Source organism: Pongo pygmaeus, chromosome 2 (genome assembly GCF_028885625.2).
Source record: "Pongo pygmaeus isolate AG05252 chromosome 2, NHGRI_mPonPyg2-v2.0_pri, whole genome shotgun sequence".
NCBI lineage: Eukaryota > Metazoa > Chordata > Mammalia > Primates > Hominidae > Pongo > Pongo pygmaeus.
The window spans coordinates 206,524,651-206,548,999 of record NC_085930.1 but is presented as its reverse complement, the minus strand read 5'-3'; the positions used below and the strand labels follow the sequence as shown (position 1 = coordinate 206,548,999).

General features: G+C 43.9%; 1 protein-coding gene across 27 annotated transcripts in view; it reads left to right on the top strand.

The window, feature by feature from the left end:
* The window catches only part of PCYT1A (phosphate cytidylyltransferase 1A, choline), a 53,123-nt gene that overhangs the window by 9,823 nt on the left and 18,951 nt on the right, over positions 1-24,349 (top strand). For 11 of the 27 annotated variants that reach the window (XM_054480527.2, XM_054480502.2, XM_054480528.2 and 8 more), the window contains 3 exons: positions 1,267-1,365; positions 7,805-7,931; positions 20,992-21,091. In XM_054480527.2, coding sequence (XP_054336502.1) covers positions 7,815-7,931; positions 20,992-21,091 — 217 coding nt within the window. In that variant the 5' untranslated portion in view covers positions 1,267-1,365; positions 7,805-7,814. Of the gene's footprint in view, positions 1-1,266; positions 1,366-2,225; positions 2,440-7,804; positions 7,932-20,991; positions 21,092-24,349 lie in introns of all 27 variants that reach the window. The other 16 variants (XM_054480526.2, XM_054480524.2, XM_054480505.2 and 13 more) reach the window with 3 other exon arrangements.

Here is a 24,349-nt window from a genome sequence, read left to right as displayed (position 1 = left end):
CTTGAACTCCTGGGCTCAAGCAGTCCATCTGCCTTGGTCTCCCAAAGTGCTGGGATTATAGGCATGAGCCACTGTACCGGGCTGTTATAGCCTTTTTGACAAAGAAAGTGTTCTGGAGGATGAACCACTAAACAAACAGGAAGTGTTGGCTCATCCTAGTAGGGCTCTTGAGGGAGGTTCTCTATTCTATCTCCAAATACTTTTCTTTCTGTCTCATTCCTAAGGGTCAGTCTGCAGGGCATTAGGTAATGTACTGCCCCATGTTCGCCTCCTACTGATTGGCTCTGAGGAGGCGCGATAATTTCCCAGTCCCATTGCCCGCTGGACAAACAGGAATATTAAGGCAGCCTGTGTGTGTGCGTGTAATTTTTTCCCCTTTGTAGATATTTAAAGCCACCTCCTTTTCCAGAGCCATCACTGTACCTTACTTGAATGGTGTTGGTTGATGACAGAGGTGCACTTATCATAAACTGAGAGTCCAAGAAATATTGTTCCTCATTGTTGGAGGTATTCAAAATGGTTACTGGGCAGTTATCAATGTTGTAATGGTGGTGTGGCTTTAGGTACACCTGAGTTTCAGTGTAACAAATTAAGAAGCCAACACGATGTTAGGGTGTATTTACTCTCTTCAGTACACCCTCATCCTCCCACATACCTTTTTGTCTATACTTTCTCAGTAGCAAAGGTGATGTGTCCGGGCAAGCATCTATTGGAACATGAGGGAGATGGGGGTAACTTTTTCCATGATTTTAAACATCAGTTATTATTCTATATGCTTTGGTGCTGTGGTTATAAGTTAGTAGATGTGAGAGAACATTGGGATGGCGTAGGAAGGCCCGTGAAAAATGAAAAAAACTTGTGAGACCTACAGAGTAAAAGTTTATTATTGTTGTTATTATTTTGAGACAAAGTCTCTCTGTGTCGCCCAGGCTGGAGTGCAGTGGCGTGTGATTTAGGCTCACTGCAACCTCCACCTCCAGGGATCAAGTGATCCTCCTGCCTTAGCCTCCCAAGTAGCTGGGATTACAGGTGCATGCCACCACGCTCAGCTAATTTTTGTATTTTTAGTAGAGATGGGGTTTCACCACGTTGGCCAGGCTGATTGCGAACTCCTGACCTCATGTGATCCACCCACTTTGGCCTCCCAAAGTGCTGGGATTACAGGCATGAGCCACCGCGCCCAGCCCAGAGTAAAAGTTTAAACAGCAGTAGTTCTAGAGGAAAGTCATGAGGAGTAATCTTTCCATAATTTCTAAATTCTTTTAGGGTTATCATTATGGAATATCTGTGACCCAGATGTTTTCCGTCTCCTGAGAAGTGGATGAGATAAAGAAGTGTCTTAAACTAAAACCCAAAAAGCAGTGGGTATGTTTATTTTAAATCCGAAGGATCTAAATATTTCAGTTTAAAGAACAGTGTAGAATATAATGTAAAACCCAAAAGTCATCTTCAGAAAATAGAAGAACTGTATGTAAGCAGATAAGGAATAGTATAAACACATAATAGTGTAAGCAGGTAAAGAAAAATACTTTTTTTTTTTTTGAAATGGAGTCTCACTCTTGTCACCCAGGCTGGAGTGCAACAGCGTGATCTCGGCTCACTGCAACCTCCGCCTCCTGGGTTTAAGCGATTCTCCTGCCTCAGCCTCCCAAGTAGCTGGGATTACAGGTGCCCGCCACCACACCTGGCTAATTTTTATATTTTTAGTAGAAGCGGGGTTTCACCATGTTGGTCAGGCTGGTCTTGAACTCCAGATCTCAGGTGATTCGCCTGCGTTGGCCTCTCAAAGTGGCAGGATTACAGGCATGAGCCACTGCATATGGCCTTTTTTTTTTTTTTTTTTTTTTTTTGAGAAAGGGTCTCACTTTGCTATCCAGGCTGGAGTGTAGTGGCACGATCATGGCTCAGTGCAGCCTTGACTTCCTGTTCTCAAGTAGTCCTCCCACCTCAGCCTCCCGAGTACCTGGGACTACAGGCATGTGCCACTACACCTGGTCAGTTTTTTGTAACTGCAAATATCCTATTCCTCAGTAAACTTTCACCCCATGGTTTTAGAATCCTGAAGAGCATTTTTATATCATAAACATTTTTTTAACATCTTCTTGGATACCAATATCATAAACATTTTTGAGGTGGAGCTCTGTGTGTGTTTTCCATGCCTTAATTGAAGACTCCTTGAGAAAATAGTTTGTACTTAATTTTTTTTTTTTTTTTCATTTTTTGAGACGGAGTCTCGCTCTGCTGCCCAGGCTGGAGTGCAGCGGTGCGATCTCGGCTGACTGCAACCTTTGCCTCCCGGATTCAAGTGATCCTTCCGCCTCAGTCTCCTGAGTAGCTGGGATTACAGGAATGCACCACCAAGTCTGGCTAATTTTTGTATTTTTGTAGAGATGGAGTTTCACCATGTTGCACAGGCTGGTCTCGAACTCCTGACCTGAGGTGAGCTGCCCACCTCCGCCTCCCAAAGTGCTGGGATTGCAGGCTTGAGCCATTGTGCCTGGCCTTTAATTTTTTAAATTGATAAATAATAATTGTTTATATTTATGGGATATAATGTGATACTTCGATATATGTTTACATTGTGGAATGATTAAATCAAGCTAATTAACAAATTCCTTGCCTTGTATACTTATTTTTTTGTGGTGAAAACAGTTAAAATCTACTCTTTTAGCAATTTTGAAATATAAAATGCATTATTATTTATTTTGTTTTGTTTTGTTTTTTTTTGGAGACGGAGTCTCACTCTGTCGCCCAGACTGGAGTGCAGTGGCACGATCTCGGCTCACTGCAAGCTCTGCCTCCCGGGTTCACACCATTCTCCTGCCTCAGCCTCCCCAGCAGCTGGGACTACAGGTGCCCGCCACCACACCTGGCTAATTTTTTGTATTTTTAGTAGAGACAGGGTTTCAGTGTGTTAGCGAGGATGGTCTCAATCTCCTGACCCTGTGATCCGCCTGCCTTGGCCTTCCAAAGTGCTGGGATTACAGGTGTGAGCCACCGTGCCCGGCTGCATTATTATTTATTATAGTCACCATTCTGTGCAATAGATCACTAAAGCTTATTTCTCCATTCTTTTTTTTTTTTTTTTTTTTGTTGAGACGGAGTCTCGCTCTGTTGCCTGGCTGGAGTGCAGTGGTGCGATCTCGGCTCACTGCAACCTCTGTCTCCTGGGTTCAAGCGATTCTCCTGCCTCAGCCTCCTGAGTAGCTGGGATTACAGATATGTGCCACCACGCCCAGGTAATTTTTTGTACTTTTAGTAGAGATGAGGTTTCACCATGTTGGCCAGGATGGTCTCGATCTCTTGACCTCGTGATCCACCCGCCTCAGCCTCCCAAAGTGCTGGGATTACAGGTGTGAGCCACCGTGCCCGGCCTATTTCTCCTTTCAAAACTGAATTTTTGTACTCAACATCACCTTCTTCTGTCCATCTCTCATAACCACCATTCTATTCTGTACGTCTGTGAGTTCCACTCTTTTAGATTCCACAAATAAGTGAGGTCATTGTGGTATTTGTCTTTCTTGTCTGGCTTATTTCACTTAGCATAATGTCCTCCAGGTTCAGTTTGTACTTAAAAATTATGATACAGTACTTTGTAAACAGTAAGTACTTATATTTTTATCTGCCTGATATTATTGACTTGCCAGATGCCAAATTGCTGATTATATTTCTCATAGTGGATTTTGTCTCTCTACACTTAGAAGAATTGAGCAGATACTTACAGAAGAGTACTGTGCAAATTAGAAAACTATCATTAATTGGATGGATTAGGCATTTTGAGTAGTTCACTCAGACCATTGAGATGAGAGTACTGACCTCTGAATATTATGAAGGAATCATTAATAACAATAGTAAAGACAAGCTTTGATCATCATCACTGAAAGAACTCAGAGTTAAATGTATAGAACCCTTCTTCCATTTTAATTTGCATTTGCGATGAAAGGAAGTTTCTAGGTGGTGCTCATCTTTCACTTTGGACTCTGACATTTTTTCATGTTGGCCATGACTCATGGGGTGTCACCTTCAGTCTCTAAGAATTAGGCCAGTTTCTTGTAGATCTTGTCATATTGCCACTTGGAATTTAGCCGGAGGAAAGAAAGTAAGGCACAATTGCAGTTGTTTAGATGAACATCTCAGTCAGGCTTATGAGAGGCTGTAGGGCAGAGCAGACTGTCCTCATTCTGTCTGGCATTGGTTTTCCACCTGTTCTGAAGATTTTTCTCTGAACCGTATCTTGTGCAGAGATGACAGTTGTTCACAGAGTTTCCCCTACTCCCAATTTCTGGCTGATTCCTAAAATTTCATCAGTATCAAGAAAGTAATTTATTTGTACAAATTGTGTTACTCAACAAAAACGCAACTATCCCTGCAGGGGGCTGAAAAGCCAACATCTAAATGATGGCAGCGGTGGCCTGTCTGGATGGGCTACTGCCATGTTGCCGGCTGCAGTTGGAGAGGCTTGGTCTGTGCTGCACGCTCCATGGAGCCACTGGGAGCTGGGAGTAGGTGGAAGCCCTGCCCGCTTCCAAGTTGGTAGGGCGGGAGCAGCCGTGGCTACATACCCGGGCTTCCTTGTGCTTTTGGGGGCCCAGGAACCTCCCCTGCCCCTGCAGGCTTGAAGTGCCTGCTCCCACTGCCTGGCCTCTCCTTGCTTCTGGTGCCTGCTCTGATTTTGGAGCAAAGTTGAGGCCAAGCCTGGGCACTGTCATGACCTGGCTGGGTGTGCGTGTGCTAGGGGCAGTGCTGACATGCCAGCCCCCTTCTGCCTTGGCCCCCTCCGGATTTTGGGTGTCCAGGAGCACAGGAGGGGGAGGCCAAGGCGGAGCTGAGGGCAGCTCCATGCAGGCCTGCAGGCACCCCTTGGCATGAATAGCCTGGGCGCCGTGGACAGCAGGTTGATGGCAGCAGGAGGCAGACAGCCTCCTAGGCGGAAATGGGCGGGTCCCTGGTGAAGCCCCACCTTCAAGCCAGGGATGGCTTGAAGCCTGGGGCCCAGGCTGCCAGTTCTGTGGACTGGAATGAGAACTTATGATGCTTTTTCCGGGCTGCCTGTGGCTGCCCATGGACCAATCAGCATGCACTTCCTCCCCGCTGAAGCCCGTAGAAACCCTGGACTCAGCCATACTTGATGGGATGACCTGCCTGCGGATAGGAGCTTCCCACTCCAGGTCTCCTCTCCACTGAGGGCTGCAGAGGCATCAGGATGATCTGCCTGCTGATAGGAGCTATCCACTCTGGGTCTCCTCTCCGCTGAGGGCTGCACAGATGCTGGGACGACCTGCTGCGGAAAGGAGCTACCCACTTGGGGTCTCCTGAGAGCTGTTGTGTTGCTCAATAAAGCACCTCTTCACCTTGCTCATCCTCCAGTTGTCCATATACCTCATTCTTCCTGGACGTGGGACAAGAACTCGGGATCCACCAAATGGCGGGACTGAAGAGCTGAAACACGTCCTCCCCTCCCCCACTGCTTGCCACGCTGTGAGCAAGAGAAAGAGAGAAGAGAGGAGAGAGAGAGAGAGAGAGAAGAGCTGTAGCCCTTTGGGAAGCCCAGACCTAGGAGCTCCTTGAGCCAGGGCTGTGACACCCTCTTTGGAGCTCTGTGGTTCCTGGCCTCTCCAAGCTTCTGGGCACCACCATGTTCCCCAGTGCCTGCAGTGGAAGCTGCTAGTAGTACGCCTGGTTCAGCTGCAGCCTCTCAGGGGGCTGGCGCCTCGAGCTGCTCACCCCCTGGCAGCTGGCGTGCCTGGCTGTGTGCAGTGGCCGGGCCCTGTGCTCGCTCGCCTGTGCACCCCTTGCCGCTCCGTGCCTGGCTGTGCGCAGTGGCCATGCCCTGTGCTCGCTCGCCTGTGCACCCCTTGCCGCTCCGTGCCTGGCTGTGCGCAGTGGCCATGCCCTGTGCTCGCTCGCCTGTGCACCCCTTGCCGCTCCGTGCCTGGCTTGTCCTTGGCATGCGTGGAATCTGCGCTGGTAACACAAGCTGAGCACAGCCTACCAGGCTCAGTGGACAGAACGAGCCTAGCGGGCCTGAGCAAAACTCAGGCAAAGGTGCCACTGGCCACAGAGGTTTCTGGCTAGCGAAGTGACACCCCAAGTGTTCTGTGACATAAACATGAAATACAGAATATTCAGAACTTTGCTGTAATAGCTAGTTGCTAGAAACTCTCTGCTAAATGCGACAATAATAAATAAGTTTTCCTTTCGGGGAAGGAGAATCCCTGAGGGGATTTTAATAGCTGGAAACTGTGAACAAGCTTGAGGTGTTAAGACCCTGAAAGAGGAGAGGGAAATGAGTACTGAGAAAAGAAGGGGAAGGGCCAGGTGCAGTGGTTCACACCTGTAATTCCAGCACTTTGGGAGGTCGAGGTGGATGGATCACCTGAGGTCAGGAGTTCAAGACCAGGCTGGCCAACATGACAAAACACTGTCTCTACTAAAAATACAAAAATTGGCTGGGCGCCATGGCTCATGCCTGTAATTTCAGCACTTTTGGAGGATGAGGCAGGTGGATCACGAGGTCAGGTGTTCGAGACCAGCCTGGCCAACATAGTGAAACCCTGTCTCTACTAAAAATACAAAAAATTAGCCGGGCGTGGTGGTGGGTGCCTGTAATCCCACCTACTCAGGAAGCTGAGGCAGGAGAATTGCTTGAACATGGGAGGTAGAGGTTGTAGTGAGCCGAGTTCGTGCCACTGCACTCCAGCCAGGGTGACAGAGTGAGACTCTTTCTCAAAAAAAAAAAAAAGGAAAGAAGGAGAAGGACATTTAAAAAATACATTATGCTGGTCCTAGCTATTCTGGAGGCTCAGGTGGGAGGATTGCTTAAGCTCAGGAGTTTGAGGCTACAGTGTGCTATGATTATGGCTGTGAATAGCCACTGCACTCCAGCCTGGACAACCTAGCAAGACCCCTAAAAAAATTAAAATAATAAAAAAGTAAATAAAAACCATTATGCTACTCCACAATTTTCATACAAGTAACCCTGGTGAAGTGGTCACTGAAATCTATAGAGCATTTAGAGTTAAGAAATTAACTCAGTGCTGTGGTTCATGCCTGTAATCCCAAGTCTTTGGGAGTTTGAGATGGGAGGATCACTTGAGGCCAGGAATTCAAGACCAGCCTAGGCAACATAGCAAGGCCTGTCTCTGAAAAAAAAAATAACTAGGTGTGGTGGCATGTGCCTGTACTCCCAACTACTTGGGAGGCTGGGGCAAGAGGATTGCTTGAGCTAACCAGGTTGAAGCTGCAGTGAGCCAAGATCATACCACTGCATCCCAGCCTGGACAACAGAGTGAGACCCTGTCTTAAAAAAAAAAAGAGTTAAGAAATCTGTGTTTTGTTAATCCAGGACTTGGTGAGAGCCATCCCTTTACAAAAGGCTCTCTTCTCTATCTGTACCAGTCATACCTTCACATTGCCTTATATCTGTCATATCAATGATATGGAGGGTAGTGGGAGAGTCTGTGTAACTATCTTTCTCAGCCAAATAATTCCAATCTTTTGCATGCAATCAGGATTTGAAATTAGCAGTTGGTATGTAGGCTGCAGTGTGAGGGGGAATGACTTCCAACTTCAGGCAATTCACTGTGGCCATTGTTCCACAGAGAGGCATTTCAGTATTTCTACTAGAGCCTGTGTTTTCTGAAGCTTCGCTGTTTTTGCCAGATGCCATTGGCTCATCTTGGTGAAGTACAGCTATAGAATTGATATTTTGCTGAGTGTATCCATGTCAACATCTCTGAAATACTGGTGACAAACTTTTTCCCACCCCAATGAGAAAATTTTTGTTTTCACTTTCTATGACCAGTTAAAAGAAGATGGATGCACAGTGTTCAGCCAAGGTCAATGCAAGGAAGAGGAGAAAAGAGGCGCCCGGACCCAACGGGGCAACAGAGGAAGATGGGGTTCCTTCCAAAGTGCAGCGCTGTGCAGTGGTGAGTGGAGATTAACCTGGCAGGGGGAGGGGAGAAACCGATATGACATTGATGATATCAGTGTTACACGTCTTCTGAAATAATGAAAAGAAGGAATAGTAAGTGTATTTTCACAGTCACTGGAAATCTTCTGCCTTTTTACTAGATTATGACTTACAGCTCAGTTGTAGAAGCTTTACATTGGATTTAGAAAAAGAAATGTTAGAAAATATGGAAGTTGCGTGTGTATTAGGCTGAAACTATTGAAATATGGCCAGGTGCGGTGACTCATACCAGCATTTTGGGAGGCTGAGGTGGGCAGATCACCTGAGGTCAGGAGTTCGAGACCAGCCTGGCCAACATGGTGAAACCCCGTCTCTACTAAAAATACAAAATTAGCCAGGCGTGGTGGCGCATGCCTGTAATCTCAGCTACTTGGGAGGCTGAGGCATGATAATTGCTTGAACTCAGGAGGCGGAGGATGCATTGAGCCAAGATCACGCCATTGCATTCCAGCCTGGGCAACAGAGACAGACCCTATCTCAAAAATAAAAATAAAAATAAAAAGTAAATAAACAAATAAATAAAACTAATGAAATAGAAAAATTGGGGCTCTAGGCAGTGATTTGATCTTCGTATCATCTCGTGGTGTCTAGTGCATCTTTTCTACTGTTTTTCTCCCTCTATCATTCCTCCATTCTATTACTAGGTGTATCTTAGATGAGAACCTTTTTCTGTTTATGCCTACCTTATGCTCCTTTATCTCTGGAAAATTATCTTTGTATTTCCTAATTATTGCCAAACCTTAGATGAAAGACCCCCATTCCACACTGCCTATCCCATCTCAGCTTGCTACCCTTCCTAAAGCTTTCCTCCACACTGCCTATCCTGTCTCAGCTTGCTACCTTCCCTAAAACTTTCCATAATAAAAACATGTCAGAGAACACTTACACACAATTGAAGCTACTGTTGCTAATATTATTATGAAATCTGTGTTTCAAAATCCCAGTGACAGAATTGCATGTTTCTTTACCTATATTGACCATTAGCCATTGATCAAACTCAGTTTCCACTGCTTAGTTCTAGAGCTTCCCAGCCCAAAGGGAAAAATCTATTCTGAAACAATTAATAGTTATTTCAAATGAATGCTCTATCTTGAGCAATAAAAGCAAATAATACCCTACAAATAGACAAGTGCCTGCAGGGCTGATATTGATCATAAGGGCAAGTATACGTATTTGTTTCCTGTTGCATTTGTAACAAATTACCATAATACAAATATACAAATGAATTATCTTACAGTTCTGGATATCAGAAATCTGAAATGGGTCTCAGAGGGCTAAAATCAGGGTGTTGGCAGAGCTGGAGGGTCCAGGGGAAAGTCCATCTTCTTGCCTTTTCCAGCTTCTAGAGGGTTCCCACATTGCTTAGCGCTTGGCACCAGCCAGTGCTCACATCACTCTGACGATTGCTTCTGCCATATCTCCTGCTCTGATTCTGAATCTCCTGCTTCCCCTTTTCACTTACAAGGACTCTTGTGATTAAGTTCGGTATACCCAGATAAACCAGAATGATCTTCCTTTATTTAATCATATCTGCAAAGCCTCTTTACTATTTTTATTTTTATTTATTTTTATTTGTATTTTTGAGACAGAGTCTCGCTCTGTCACCCAGGCTGGAGTGCAGTGGCGCGATCCCGGTTTACTGCAACTTCTGCCTCTTGGGTTCAAGTGATTTCCCTGCCTCAGCCTCCCAAGTGGCTGGGATTACAGATGCCCACCACCATGCCTGGCTTACTGTTTTTATTTTTATTTTTAGAGTAAGGGTCTTGCTGTGTTGCCCAGGCTGGTCTTGAACTCCTGAGCTCAGGCAGTCTTCCTACCTCGGCCTCCCAGAGCGCTAGGGTTACCAGGCATGAGCCACTGTGCCTGGTCTGCAGTCTCTTTTGCCATGTATGGTAGAATAGTCACAGGCTCCAGGGAATGGGTGTGGCCATCTGCAGGGGGGCATTGTTCTGCATGCTACAGCAAATAAGCTCAGAAAGTGACTCAGCAATCAACAAAACAGGGCATTTTTAGTTTCTGAATATTTCTTAGAGAATTCAGATTAAAGAAATGGTGGTGTGTACCAATTCAGCAGCATCACTTGGAGTAGGAACAAGTTATAACCAAATAGGTGATACTGTCAGCTAATCAGCCAATCACTGTAGCTAGGAATAGAGCAAAGGAAGCCAGTCTTTTCAGTGGAATGAGCTCTGAGAAAACTGAAATTTCTTGGTCTTTAGACTCTGGGGAGTCTTTTTTTTTAAATTCTTCTGGAGAGTCTTAATGCTTTAAATTACTTTGCTTCATATATTCATGTGAAATCAGTTCAGTGACTTGCTACCTATTCCACATTCCTCCCTGAATCACACAGGCTATTTGGCATAGGCGAATGGTCAGAGATCCACCCAACAGCCTGGACCAACCTTAGTGAGGAGGAATGTCTGCTAGTAAGCTTTCTGCCATCTCACTGTACACCTGTACTTTCTAGCTCTGAATCTCCTTTGAACGCTATAACAAAAGCAAGCAAGACTTTTTTTTTTTTAACAGCTTTATTGAGTTATAATTGACATGTCATTTACAGTATACAATTCAGTGGTTTTTAGTTTATTCACAGAGTTGTGCAACCATCACCATGACCAATTTTAGAATTTTTTTCTCTTTTTTTTTTGAGACAGGGTCTTGGTCTGTTACCCAGGTTGGAGTGCAGTGGTGTGATCATAGTTCACTGCAGCCTCGACTTTCTGGGCTCAAACAGTCTTCCCGCCTCAGCCTCCCAAGTAGCTGGGAATATAGATGCACGTCACCACGCCTGGCTAATTTTTAAATTTGTTTTTGTAGGGATGGGGTCTCACTATGTTACCCAGGCTGGTCTCAGTCTCCTGGATCAAGCGATTCTCCTGCCTCAGCCTGCCACAGTGTGGGATTACAGGCGTGAGCCACCATGCCTGGCCTGGGATATTTTTATCACCCCAGAAAGAAGGCCTGTACTCATTAGCAGTCACTCCCCATTTCCCCCCCCAGTCTCTCTAGCCTCTAGAAGCCACTAATCTGCTTTCTGATTCTGTGGATTTGCCTGTTCTGGACATTACGTACAAATGACATCATACAGTATGTGGTCTTTGGGGCTGGCTTCTTTCACTGAGCTTGTTTTGAAGATTCATTCATACTGCAACATGTAGAAGTACTTAATTTCTTTTTTTTTTTTTTTTTTTTTTGTGAGACTGAGTCTCGCTCTGTCACCCAAGCTGGAGTGCAGTGGTGCAATCTCGGCTCACTGCAACCTCCACCTCCTGGGTTCAAGTGATTCTCCTATCTCGCCCTCCCGAGTAGCTGGGACTACAGGCGTGTGCCACCACATCCGGCTGATTTATTTTTATTTTTATTTTTATTTTTAGTAGAGACGGGGTTTCACCATGTTGGCCAGGATAGTCTCAGTCTGACCTCGTGGTCTGCCTGCCTCGGCTTCCCAAAGTGCTGGGATTACAGGCGTGAGCCACTGCGCCCGGCAATTTTTTTTTTTGAGACAGAGTCTCACTCTGTTGCCCAGGCTGGAACGCAGTGGTGTGATCTTGGCCTCCCAGGTTCAAGTGATTCTCCTGCCTTAGCCTCCTGAGTAATTGGGACTACAGGCATACACCGCCACCACGCCTGGCTAATTTTTGTATTTTTAGTAGAGATGGGGTTTTACCATGTTGCTCAGGCTGGTTTCAAACTTCTGACCTCAGGTGATCCACCCACCTCACCTCCCAAAGTGCTGGGATTACAGGTGTGAGCCACCACGTCCGGCCAGTACTTCATTTTTTTTTTATTGGCAAATAACATTCCATCATATATCCCATGCTACTTTTTAGTTATTCATTTTCCAGTTGACATTTGGGTTGAGTAAGCAAGATTTTATTGCATTTTTATTTATTTATTTTTTTGAGATAGAGTCTTGCTCTATCGCCCAGGCTGGAGTGCAGTGGCGTGATCTTGGCTCACTGCAAGCTCCGCCTCCCAGGTTCACGCCATTCTCCTGCCTCAGCCTCCCGGGTAGCTGGGACTACAGGCACCCGCCACCACGCCTGGCTAATTTTTTGTATTTTTTAGTAGAGACAGGGTTTCACCGTGTTAGCTAGGATGGGTCTCGATTTCCTGACTTCGTGATCCGCCCGCCTCGGCCTCCCAAAGTGCTGGGATTACAGGCGAGCCACTGCACCTGGCCTTTATTGCATATTTACAATGTGCTAGTATGGCAGTAGGTGGTAGAGGTGTAAAGATAAACAAGACCTTCCTTTTATGAGATGTGAGCATAGAGTACAATTCTATAGCCTAGAGCTCATTAACTTATTATTATTATTTTTTTAATGGGGACTTGCAGGCCAGGCACGGCGGCTCACGCCTGTAATCCCAGCACTTTGGTAGGCTGAGTTGGGCAGATCACCTGAGGTCAGGAGTTCGAGACCAGCCTGGCCAACATGACAAAACCTCGTCTCTACTAAAAATACAAAAATTAGCTGGGCGCAGTGGTAGGTGCCTGTAGTCCCAGCTACTCAGGAGGCTAAAGCAGGAGAATGGCGTGAACCCAGGAGGCGGAGTTTGCAGTGAGCTGAGATTGTGCCACTGCACTCCAGCCTGGGCAACAGAGCGAGACTCCGTCTCAAAAAAGAAATAAAAGGGTAGGGGGGACTTGCTCTGTTGCCCAGGCAGGTCTTAAACTCCTGGGCTCAAGCTATCCACCTCTGCCTCCTTAAGTGCTGAGATGACAGGCGTGAGCCACCTCACCCGGGGGAGCTCATTAGCTTTAGAAAAGTACTTTCCTTGCAGGTAAAGAAAGGAATGGGAAGTATCACCAAGTATTAGATACTGGGTTGGTGGGTCAGGATGAAATGGATAGAAAAGAGACAAAAGAGTTAAGAAGGAAAAACTAAGGAAAAACTTTATGGCTATTTTGTCGGTAAGTATAAATCATTTATTGATACAGATGTTTCTAAAGGTTCAATCAAAAGGATCACAAAAGTATTTACAAAACATAAGACGTTTAGCTTATCTTAATATATATCAGGCTAGGCGCAAGTGGCTCATGCCTGTAATGTTAGCACTTCGGGAGGCTGAGGAGGGCAGATCACCAGGACAGGAGTTTGAGACCAGTCTGGCCAACACGGCGAAACCCCGTCTCTACTAAAAATACAAAAAGAATTAGCTGAGCATGGTGGTGTGCGCCTGTAATCCCAGCTACTCAGGAGACTGAGGCAGGAGAATGGCTTGAACCCAGGAGGCAGAGGTTGCAGTGAGCTGAGATCACACCACTGCACTCCAGCCTGGGCAACAAAGCGAGACTCTGTCTCAAAAAAAAAAAATAATAATAAACAAAAATAATAATAAATAAAATAAAATAATTTACAAAGAATATCATATGTATGAATGAGTCATGAAGTATCTAAACTGTGGGGAAAATTCGCCATAGTTCTGCTTATGGCAAAGCAGGCCTCTCAGTCTCATTTCAACCGAAATGTATGGAGAACTTCTACTTGCCAGTTGCTATGCATGGGAGATGCAAGGATGAAAAGATGACCTTGTTCTCGGAAACTCACAGACAAAAAGGGGAAAGAAACAGCAACAAATAATTATGACACAGTATGAAATTAAGATACGCATGAAAAGCACCAAGTAGACGGAAGTTACAAAGTCAATCTCTTGAGAAAAAAGGAGTAGGAAGGATCACCAGGTATTAGATGCCTGGGTTGGTGGGTCAGGATGGCCATGATTCTGCTTATGGCTAAGTATGGGCCTCCCAATCTCATTTCAACCAAAATAGTCTTGAGAAGCAAGAGACTGACTTTGACCAAGAGGTAGGGGCAGTGGTTTGGGAAAAGCGTCATCAAAAGGGTTATTTCTGAGCTGAACTTTGAAGGATACAAGGAATTCAAGAAATGAACAAGAGATGGGGTACAAGTTCAGAATCATGAAATAGGCTTAAACTATGATATTAGATACAGAGAGTACGAGACAAACCTTACACATTTTTAGAAGGTAAAATCGGCTGGGCCTGGTGGCTTCACGCCTGTAATACCAGCACTTCGGGAGGCCAAGTTGGGAGGATCCCTTGAGCCCAGGAGTTTGAGACCAGCCGGGGCAACATAGGGAGACCCTGTCTCTATTTTAAATTAAAACTGTAATTTTAAAAAAAGATGTAAAATGGGCAGTTCTTGGAGATTACTGAGATATGGAGGACAAAAGGTGTTAAGAGTGACTCCTAGGTTTCAGTCTTAGGTACGTTGTATGGATGGGGTACTTCCCATTGAGATAAGAAATACCAGGAGGAAAAGCAGGTTTAGGAGGAAGACAAGGAGTTTAACTTAGTACAGGTTCAATTTAGAGGGCCTATAAAACATCCAAATAGTAATTGGACAGATGAGCTCATTGTTTACATTCACTGAAATGGCAATAGGAGTCAGGGAGAATGATTGCTTTTCTTTTATTTTTAAAACCAGATCCTGGCTGGGCGCAGTGGCTCATGCCTGTAATCCCAACATTTTGGGAGGCCGAGGAGGGTGGATCACGAGGTCAAGTGATCGAGACCATCCTGGCCAACATGGTGAAACCCCGTCTTTACTAAAAATACAAAAATTAGCTGGGCGTGGTGGTGGGTGCCTATAGTCCCAGCTACTCAGGAGGCCGAGGCAGGAGAATCGCTTGAACCCTGGAGGTGGAGGTTGCAGTGAGCCGAGGTCGCGCCACTGTACTCCAGCCTGGTGACAGAGCAAGACTCTGTCTCAAAACAAAACAAAACAAAATGAAACAAAAAAACAGATCCCCAGGGGGTGGAATCTTTCAGCTCTGTTCTCTGTCCCTTCTTTCTCATACCACATGGTATTCCTCTTGACTCTGTAGCATTTCCCCTGGCATTATTGAAATAATTGGGCCAAGCACAGTGGCTCATGCCTAAAATCCAAGCACCTTGGGAGGTGGAAGGATCCCTTGAGGCCAGGAATTTGAGACCAGCCTGGGCAATGCATTATAGAGAGACACTGTCCCTACAAAAAAAATTGAAAAAATAACTGGGTATGGTGGTGTGCTCCTGTGGTCTTAGTTGCTCAGGAAGCTGAGGCAGGAGGATCTCTTGAGCCCAGGAGTTAAAGGTTACAGTGAGGTATGGCTCGCACCACTGCATTCCAGTCTGGGCAACAGAGTGAGACCCTGTCTCTTAAAAAATAAAAAAAATGGAAACAATTGGGATCTCGGGAGGACCTGTTATCATTAATACAGAATGTTTGGGTGAAAGGGAAATAAATGTTTTTCTATGGCATTCAGAAACTTTTTGCTGAAACATATTTAAGAATCCTTAGAGCTGGATGCGGTGACTCACGCCTGTAATCCCAGCACTTTGGGAGGCCGAGGCGGGTGGATCATGAGGTCAGGAGTACAAAACCAGCCTGGCCAACATGGCGAAACCCTGTCTCTACTAAAACTACAAAAATTAAGCAGGCGCAGTGGCGGGCGCCTGTAATCCCAGCTACTCGGGAGGCTGAGGCAGGAGAATCGCTTGATCCCGGGCAGCAGGGGTTGCAGTGAGCCGAGATCACGCCACTGCACTCTAGCCTGGGCGACAGAGTGAGACTCTGTCTCACAAAAAAAAGCAAAAAATAAAAAGAATCCTTAGAAAGTAAAAAGTGTGCTGGGAAGACAATATAAAGTTCTAGTCTATATTATTTGAATTATGTCCATTTTCCTGTTAGTATGGATGCCAGAATCTCTCGTTTTCACTGAAATTTTGAAGAATAGTGAAATAATGTGTGTGAATACAGTCTGGAAAAAGTTGTTATGGAAGCAATATTGCATTCGGAGACAATTCATAATTTGGGGACTGTTGATTGCCATTGTAACTTTTAGCTGCATACATTTGGAAAGTTTATAAGCATTTTAGAAGCTAACCTCTTAGATTAATAGAGGTTAATTTTGTTAGCATGCTGAAATCTGTGTTCTATAGAATACAAGAGGAAATGAGCTAACGACAAATTTGTTGAGTGCCTACTTTTGTGAAACATTATGCTAATTACTTTGCGGATGCTACTTTGTTTAATCCTCATAGTAAACTTGTAGGGCAGGTATTGTTTTCTATTTTGTAGAAGATGAAATGAAGGCTTCAGAAACTTGCTGTGATTTCACAGCTATTAAATGATAGAGTTGGGATTTAGATCTAAATTTTCCAAGTCCTAACCCCATGTTCTTTCATTTATACCTCACTACCGGATAGTCTTAAGACTTGAAAGCAATACTGTGGGGTTCCCTTGAGGTTAAAATGAAGGAGATGTGTTTTAGGAGAACATAGACATATTTAGTCCTACTTTTATAAACCTCAGCTTCTAGAGACACCGTTCTTTGAGAATAACACAGTGTTTTAAAAAATACTACCTTTTCTAGCTGGAAACAACTCTAGAAAAAAAGATTTTGCTGCTTTGTTATAGCTGCACAACGTTAGGTTTCACTCCCTATACTCAGGAGAAACGGATTCAGCATAAACCCCAGCCAGGAAGGACAGCTGTATTTGTCTTCTACCTGGGAATGTACACAGAATGTGAGAAAGATTGAAGAAACAGTTGTGAGAGATAAGATACTTAAAATGTCTTTTTTTTTTTTTTTGAGATGGAGTCTTGCTCTGTCGCCCAGGCTGGAGTGCAGTGGCGTGATCGCGGCTCACTGCAACCTCCGCGTCCCGGGTTCAAGCAATTCTCCTGCCTCAGCCTCCTGAGTAGCTGGGATTACAGGTGCCCACCACTGCACCTGGCTAATTTTTGTATTTTTAGTAGTGACGGGGTTTCACCATGTTGGTCAGGATGGTCTCGAACTCCTGACCTCGTGATGTGCCGGCCTCGGCCTCCCAAAGTGCTGGGATTACAGGTGTGAGCCACCACACCTGGCCAATATATCTTTTAAAATTTGAGTAAAATTCACATAACATAAAATTCATTATTTTAACCATTTTAAAGTATATAAGTCAGTAGTTGATAGTCTAGTCATACTGTTGTACAACCATCACAACCATCTAATTCCAGAACATTTCATCACCACAAAAAGAAACCCCCTGTATTCATTAGCAGTCACTCCCTATTGCTCCTCCAGCTACCTCCTGGCAACCACTAATCTGCTTTCTGTCTCTACAGCTTTGCCTAGTCTGAACATCTAATGTAAATGAAATCATATAATTTGTGGCCTTTTGTGTCCAACTTCCTTTGTTTGGCATGTTTTCAAGATCCATCCAAGTGGTAGCATCAGTACTTTATTCCTTTTTATAGGTAAATAATATTATAGGTAGTATCAGTACTTTATTCCTTTTTATAGGTAAATAATATTCCATTGTGTGGACATACCATTTGTTTATCCATTCACTGATGGACATTTGGGTTGTTTCTACTTTTTGGCTATTACGAGTAATGCAAGTGTGAACATTTTTCATGTATAAGTTTTTTGTTTTGTTTTGTTTTGTTTTTTTGAGGCAGAGTCTTTCTTTATCTCCCAGATGAGCACGGTGGCACAGTCTCAGCTCACTGCAACCTCCACCTCCCGGGTTCAAGTGATTCTTCTGCCTCAGCCTCCCAAGTAGCTGGGATTGCAGGCATGCACCACTCCACCTGGCTAAGTTTTGTATTTTTGGTACAGATGGGGTTTTACCATGCTGGCCAGGCTGGTCTCGAACTCCCGACCTAAGGTGATCTACCCACCTTGGCCTCCTAAAGTGCTGGGATTACAGGCGTGAGTTACCGTGCCCGACATAGTTGTTTTTTTCTTAATATATGCTTTCAATTATCTTGGGTATATACCTAGTAGTATAATTTCTGGGTCATATGGTAATTCTATGTTTAACATTTTGAAGAACTGTTTTCCAAAGCTGCACATTATTTTATATTCACAGTAGCAATGTATGATGGTTCTAACTTCTTCACGTCCTTACCAAGACTGTTATTGCCTGTCTTTTTGCTCATAGCCATCCTGGTTGATATGAAGTAGTATTTCCTTGTGTTTTTGATTAGCATCTAGGTCCTTGGTTCTATTTTTAAAAGTATTCCAAAGAAGAATAACACACACACATCTAAAAATGAATGTCTTGGCTGGGCGTGGTGGCTCCAGCCTGTAATTCCAGCACTTTAGGAGGCTGAAGCAGGTGGATCACTTGAGGCCAGGAGTTCAAGACCAGCCTGGCCGACATGGTGAAACCCCGTCTCTACTAAAAATACAAAAATTAGCCAGGTATGGTGGTGCATGCTTGCAATCCCAGCTAGTTGGGAGGCTGAGGCATGAGAATCGCTTGAACCTGAGAGGTGGAGGTTGCAGTGAGCCGAGCTCACACCACTGCACTCCAGTCTGGGCGACAGAGCAAGACTTTGCCTCAAAAAAAAAAAAAAAAAAAGAATGTTTCCATTTATATCATTAAGTATATCTTAAACTAAACTTATATAAGTGATTTTTTTTTTTTTTGAGACAGGGTCTTTCTCTGTTGCCCAGGCTGGAGTGCAGTGGGGCAATCTCAGCTCACTGTAACCCCTGCCTGCCTGGCTCAAGCAGTCCTCCCACCTCAGTTTATCAAGTAACTGGGACTACAGGCATATGTCACCACGCCCAGCTAATGTTTGTATTTTTTTGTAGAGACAGGGTTTCGTCATGTTGCCCAGGCTGGTCTTGAACTCCTGGGCTCAAGCAATCTGCCAGCCTGGGCCTCCCAAAGTGCTGGGATTACAGGCATGAGCTGCTGCACCTGGCCAAAACAAAACAAAACAAACAAACAAAAAAAACATGTTTTAATGTTAAAACAATTTTAAAAATCTACACTTACCTGAAAACCAAACAGTATCTTCCCAGTCTCTGGATTCAGCCCAATCATGATATGATCTTTTTAGAACTGAACATCACTACAGCCATACAGAAATTAGAAGGATTATAAGGGAACAATTTCATGCCAAAAATTTTGACAATTTCAATGTAATAGACAATTTCCTAGAAAGAGACAAATTGCAAAAACTAACCAAGACAAAGGAGAAACTCTTAATAGACCTATATCAAGTTAAAAAAGAAGAAAAAAGGAATTAATCATTAAAAATCTTCTCACAAAGACAAGTCCAGGCCCAAAGTTAAAAAATTAGCTGGGTGTGGTGGTGCATGCCTGTAGTCCCAGCTATTAGGGAAGCTGAGATGAGAGAATTGCTTGAGCCCCAGAGTTGGAGGCTGCAGAGAGCTATGATCGTGCCACTGCACTCTAGCATCGGAGACAGAGTGTCTTTACAAAAACCACAAAAACATTTAAGGAATAAATAATATGAATCTTACACAAAAATAAGGTAAAGAGAACACTTCACAACTTATTTTGTGAGGCGAGATATCAAAGCCAGACATAAACATCACAAGAAACAAACTATAGTTAAAAATCTCAGGCCAGAGGCTGGGCACGGTTGCTCACACCTGTAATCCCAGCACTTTGGGAGGCGGAGGCGGGTGGATCACCTGAGGTCGGGAGTTCGAGACCAGCCTGACCAACATGTAGAAACCCCGTCTCTACTAAAAATACAAAGTTAAAATTAGCCAGGTGTGGTGGCGTGCGCCTGTAATCTCAGCTACTTGGGAGGCTGAGTCAGGAGAATTGCTTGAACCCAAGAGGCAGAGGTTGCGGTGAGCCGAGATTGCACCATTGCACTCCAGCCTGGGCAACGAGTGAAACTCCCTCTCAAAAAAAATGCCAGGCTAGGTACAATGGTTCACACCTGTAATCCCAGCACTTTGAGAGCTTGAGCTGGGTGGATCACTTGAGTCCAGGAGTTTGAGACCAGCCTGGGCAACATGGCAAAACCCCATCTTTAAAAAAATAATAATTAAAAAAAATAGCTTTGCAGTGGCAGTAATAAAATAGCTTTTGCATGGACCACTGAGGTTTATCTGAGGTGCAGTTATTCCTCCTTGAAAACTTTTCCCATCACCCCCTATGACAACTTGCAGTATAGTCAGCATTGACAATTTTTGACGGTCTCTATGGAGACTGAAGTTTAAAAAAATACAGAAAATTAGCTGGGCGCGGTGGCGCACGCCTGTAACCTCAGCACTTTGGGAGGCTGAGGTGGAATGATTGCTTGAGGCCAGGAGTTTGAGACCAGCCTAGGCACATAGTGAGACCTTGTCTCTACAAGAATAAAACATTAGCTGGGTGTTGGGTAGCGCACGCCTGTAGTCCCAGCTACTCGGGAGGCTGAGGTGGGAGGATCACGTGAGTCGGGGAGTTGGAGGTTGCAGTGAGCCAAAGTGGCGCCAGTGCACTCCAGCCTGGGCAACAGACCTGGACCCTCTCAAAAAAAAAAGAAAAGTCCAGATTGGAAAAGACTAAGCAAAACTATCTTTATGCACAGACAACATGATATTATATGTAGAAAATGCTAAGGAATCTATGAAACAACAACTGATACTAGAACTGATAATTAACTTTAGCAAAGTTATAGCACATAAGATCAATATACAGAAAATTTCAATTACACAAACACAAATACAAATCAATTGCACTGTTACATAATATCAAGGAACAATCCAAAAATAAAATTAAGAAAACAATTCCATTCACAACAGCATCAAGTAGAATAAAATATTTAGGAATAACAAAAACTCTATTTTTTTTTTTTTTTTTGAGTTGGAGTCTTGCCCTGTCGGCTAGGCTGGAGTGCAATGGCGTGATCTTGGCTCACTGCAACCTCTGCCTCCCGGGTTCAAGCGATTCTCCTGCCTCAGCCTCCTGAGTAGCTGGGATTACAGGTGCCCGCCACCACACCCGGCTAATTTTCTGTATCTTTAGTAGAGACATGGTTTCACCATGTTAGCCAGGATTGTCTCAATCTCCTGACCTCGTGATCCACCCACCTTGGCCTCCCAAAGTGCTGGGATTACAGGCAGAAATAACAAAATCTCTTAAATGAAGCCATCTATAATAGAGAGATCAGTCTCCTTTCTCTCATCTTTTTTTTTTTAGTATTACAGTGTATGCCATTGAGTTGAACTTTCTTTTCCTTCACTTTCCATTTCTTAAGGGCTTACGGCAACCAGCTCCTTTTTCTGATGAAATTGAAGTTGACTTTAGTAAGCCCTATGTCAGGGTAACTATGGAAGAAGCCAGCAGAGGAACTCCTTGTAAGTAAATACCTTCTTAATTTGTTGTTTGACTATTGTTTTTAGCATTCCATTGTCTTTATCAAATACACACCTGCTCTCTATATACTGCCCTCTGTTTACTTGCAAAGGCCAGCAGCGAAGGGGTTCTTCCCGCCTGCCTTGATGTTCTATTTAGAAGGGTAACTCCACTCCATAAACTCATTATTTTCTTATTATTATGCACCTGTTTCCTGGGATGTTGTTGTAGCTGTGAGATACAGTAAAACAGAAACAATACGATATTATATTAGCCTGAGCTGAGTTATGATCTTATCTATTTCTATAAAGTCCAAATCATATGTCAGGGTGTCACATTCTTCATAGCCTTCAGAATTCCCCACCACCTCTCTACGTTCTGTCAGCTGGCTATGATGCTGCCGATTGATAGAGGACAAAAATATCCCAAGTTGGGAGATGCTCGTCACTTAATTTTATTTTTACTGATATTATAATTTTCCAGGTTTTAAAAAATACTTTATTTTCAAAGCCCTTGCTCTTTATTTGTATGCTTAATTTACATCATTAATTAGCAGTTTTTGACACGTAAATTACTAATATATATTCGAGATGCTTTTCTTATTTGGGGCAATTGGTTTTAGAGATCACTATAAAAAGAAACTTCCAAGAGCATTTGTTATGAATACAAAGTCCTATAGGCAAATATTCTTTCTTCTCTGTAAATTCCCCAATTCTCCCTTTTTTTCCAATCCTTTTTCACTTCTTCTGATTACTAAGTGTTCTCTCTACCCTGTAAATATAGGGCTGAACTAAGACTCAGACAGACACCAGGGAATAAGAGGGAGTTATAGCCACAAATCTGTGCATTTGCAGCATATACAGTATATTTGTGGTTACTTCTTAATTGTGTTGGTATGTTTGCTCTCTGTAGTAACTGAAGAACAGTGAAATACAAATAGAAGTGGGCCAGGAGCGGTGGCTCACACCTGTAATCCCAGCACTTTGGGACACCAAGGCGGGCAGATCATCACTTGATGTCAGGAGTTCAAGACCAGCCTGGTTAACATGGTGAAACCCTGTCTCTACTAAAAATACAAAAGTTAGCTGGGCGTGGTGGCAGGCACCTGTAGTCCCAGCTACTTGGGAGGCTAAGGCACGAGAATTATGTGAACCTTGGAGGCAGAGATTGCAGTGAGCTGAGATCATGCCACTGCACTCCAGCCTGGGTGACAGAGCGAGACCCTGTCTCAAAACAAACAAACAAAAAACAAATAGAAGTGATGTACAGTGTCATACTGGGAAATTTTTGTTTTTTTCTTTTGAGGCAGAGTCTCACTCTGTTGCCCAGGCTGGCGTGCAGTGGCACAATCTTGGCTCACTGCAACCTCCTCCTCCCGGGTTCAAGCAATTCTTCTGCCTCAGCCTCCTGAGTAGCTGGGATTACGGGTGTGCACCACCATGCCTGGCTAATTTTTGTATTTTTAGTAGAGACGGGGTTTCATCATGTTGGCCAGGCTGGTCTCGAACTCCCGACCTCGTGATCTACCCACCTCCGCCTCCCAAAGTGCTGGGATTACAGGTGTGAGCTACTGCACCCGGCCAATACTGGGAATTTTAACACCTACCCTTTGGCCTTATCTTGGGTATATGTATTGTGGGTTTGGGGTCCTCAACAAAAAAGAGGCTAATTCCAGAGAATCCTTTTTCCTTTTGAAAAATGTTTAGATATAGTTCATATTGATCACAGCCCTCTGATTCATGATAAGATTTTTGAGTTTGGTTTCCCTTATTTGGATAATAGGTAGGCTCCTGGAGGCAGGGTAAAATGACAAGGAAAACCAGAGACTGTATGTTTCAGTGTAATGGTAGCCAGGTCTAACTTCAAAACGCCAGAAGATAGTTCAGGGTTCACATTCAGATGTGACAGTAGAGGCTGTTGAAAGCAAGAACTTTTTATGTACTCTCTAATGATACACATTTACAATCAGCTATTCATTTAGATTTGATCTGATGGGTTGCATTACCCAGTTTGTTGCTAATTTGTCTATATATCATTTGTGGTACATAAAATTTGAAAATATGTGTACTGTTTCCAAGTTGGTCTTTTGTTTTGTTTTGTTTTTGAGACAGAGTCTCGCTTGTCAACCAGGCTGGAGTGCGGTGGCGTGATCTCAGCTCACTGCAACATTTCCCTTCTGGGTTCAAGCAGTTCTCAAATCTCAGCCTCCCAAGTAGCTGGGATTATAGGAGTGAGCCACCGTGCCGGGCCTGTTTCCAAGTTTTAAAGCTTATAATTAACAAGTCCTGACTGGTATAATTGTTTTTAATTTTAGAATTATAGGATTTTACAAATAAGTCATTTTCAAGATTATCTACGTTATAGTTTCTTCATTATGTACATAAAGCAATTAAGGTCCATAGTAACTAAGAAGGGAAGGCTCCCCTATAGTAAAACAGATAATTAGTGGGATAGAATTGCAGCTCAGACCTCACCCGGGAATGGTGCTACTCATTGTAAGCATTAGAATAGAAGGCCTTCAGCAAAATAATTGTATTTTTGGTGGAACAAACAGCCACAAATTAGCCTATAAATTTGCCAGCTTAATTTGAACTCTGGTTTTTCTCTTAGATCTCATTTTGTCTGACTGTTATATGTTAAATCACCAAGTAGGTAACTGCATTCATGCCAGTGCAGGACAAGGAATAAAGCAATAAAGAATACACATGCTCTAGTGAAGTTTCAACACCTCCCTCCTGCTCCCCAGGTTTTTACGAGGGAGGTTGTATAATCTAGGAGAAGATTCTCTACTTAGAGAAAAACAAACAAATATGATTTGAGAGACAAGAAGGTCAGCTCTGGGAATCTTCTGGAAGATGAAAAAAATCAGCAATATGTTTAACTCAGAGAAAGGAAGGAAAAGGGAGAGTGTGAAGGGCAATGGAAATCTGTTAGGAACGGAATGTTTCGGTGGTAGGTATTTGGGAGAATAAATATATCAAAAGAGATCATTAATTGAAACCCAGGTTTCTTCTGCCTAAAGGAGGACATATGGTTACTTGGTCACCAATGGTGCAGCGTATAATTCATAATCCATATAAACCATATCATCATCCAAATCAGGACAGTTTTGAGCATGAAAGGGAGTTGCTGTTAATAATATACAGAGGTTGAGTGTGGTGGCTCATGCCTATAATCCCAGCACTTTGGGAGGCCAAGGCAGAAGGATTGCTTGAGGCTAGGAATTCAAGACCAGCCTGGGCAATACAGTGAGATCTCAT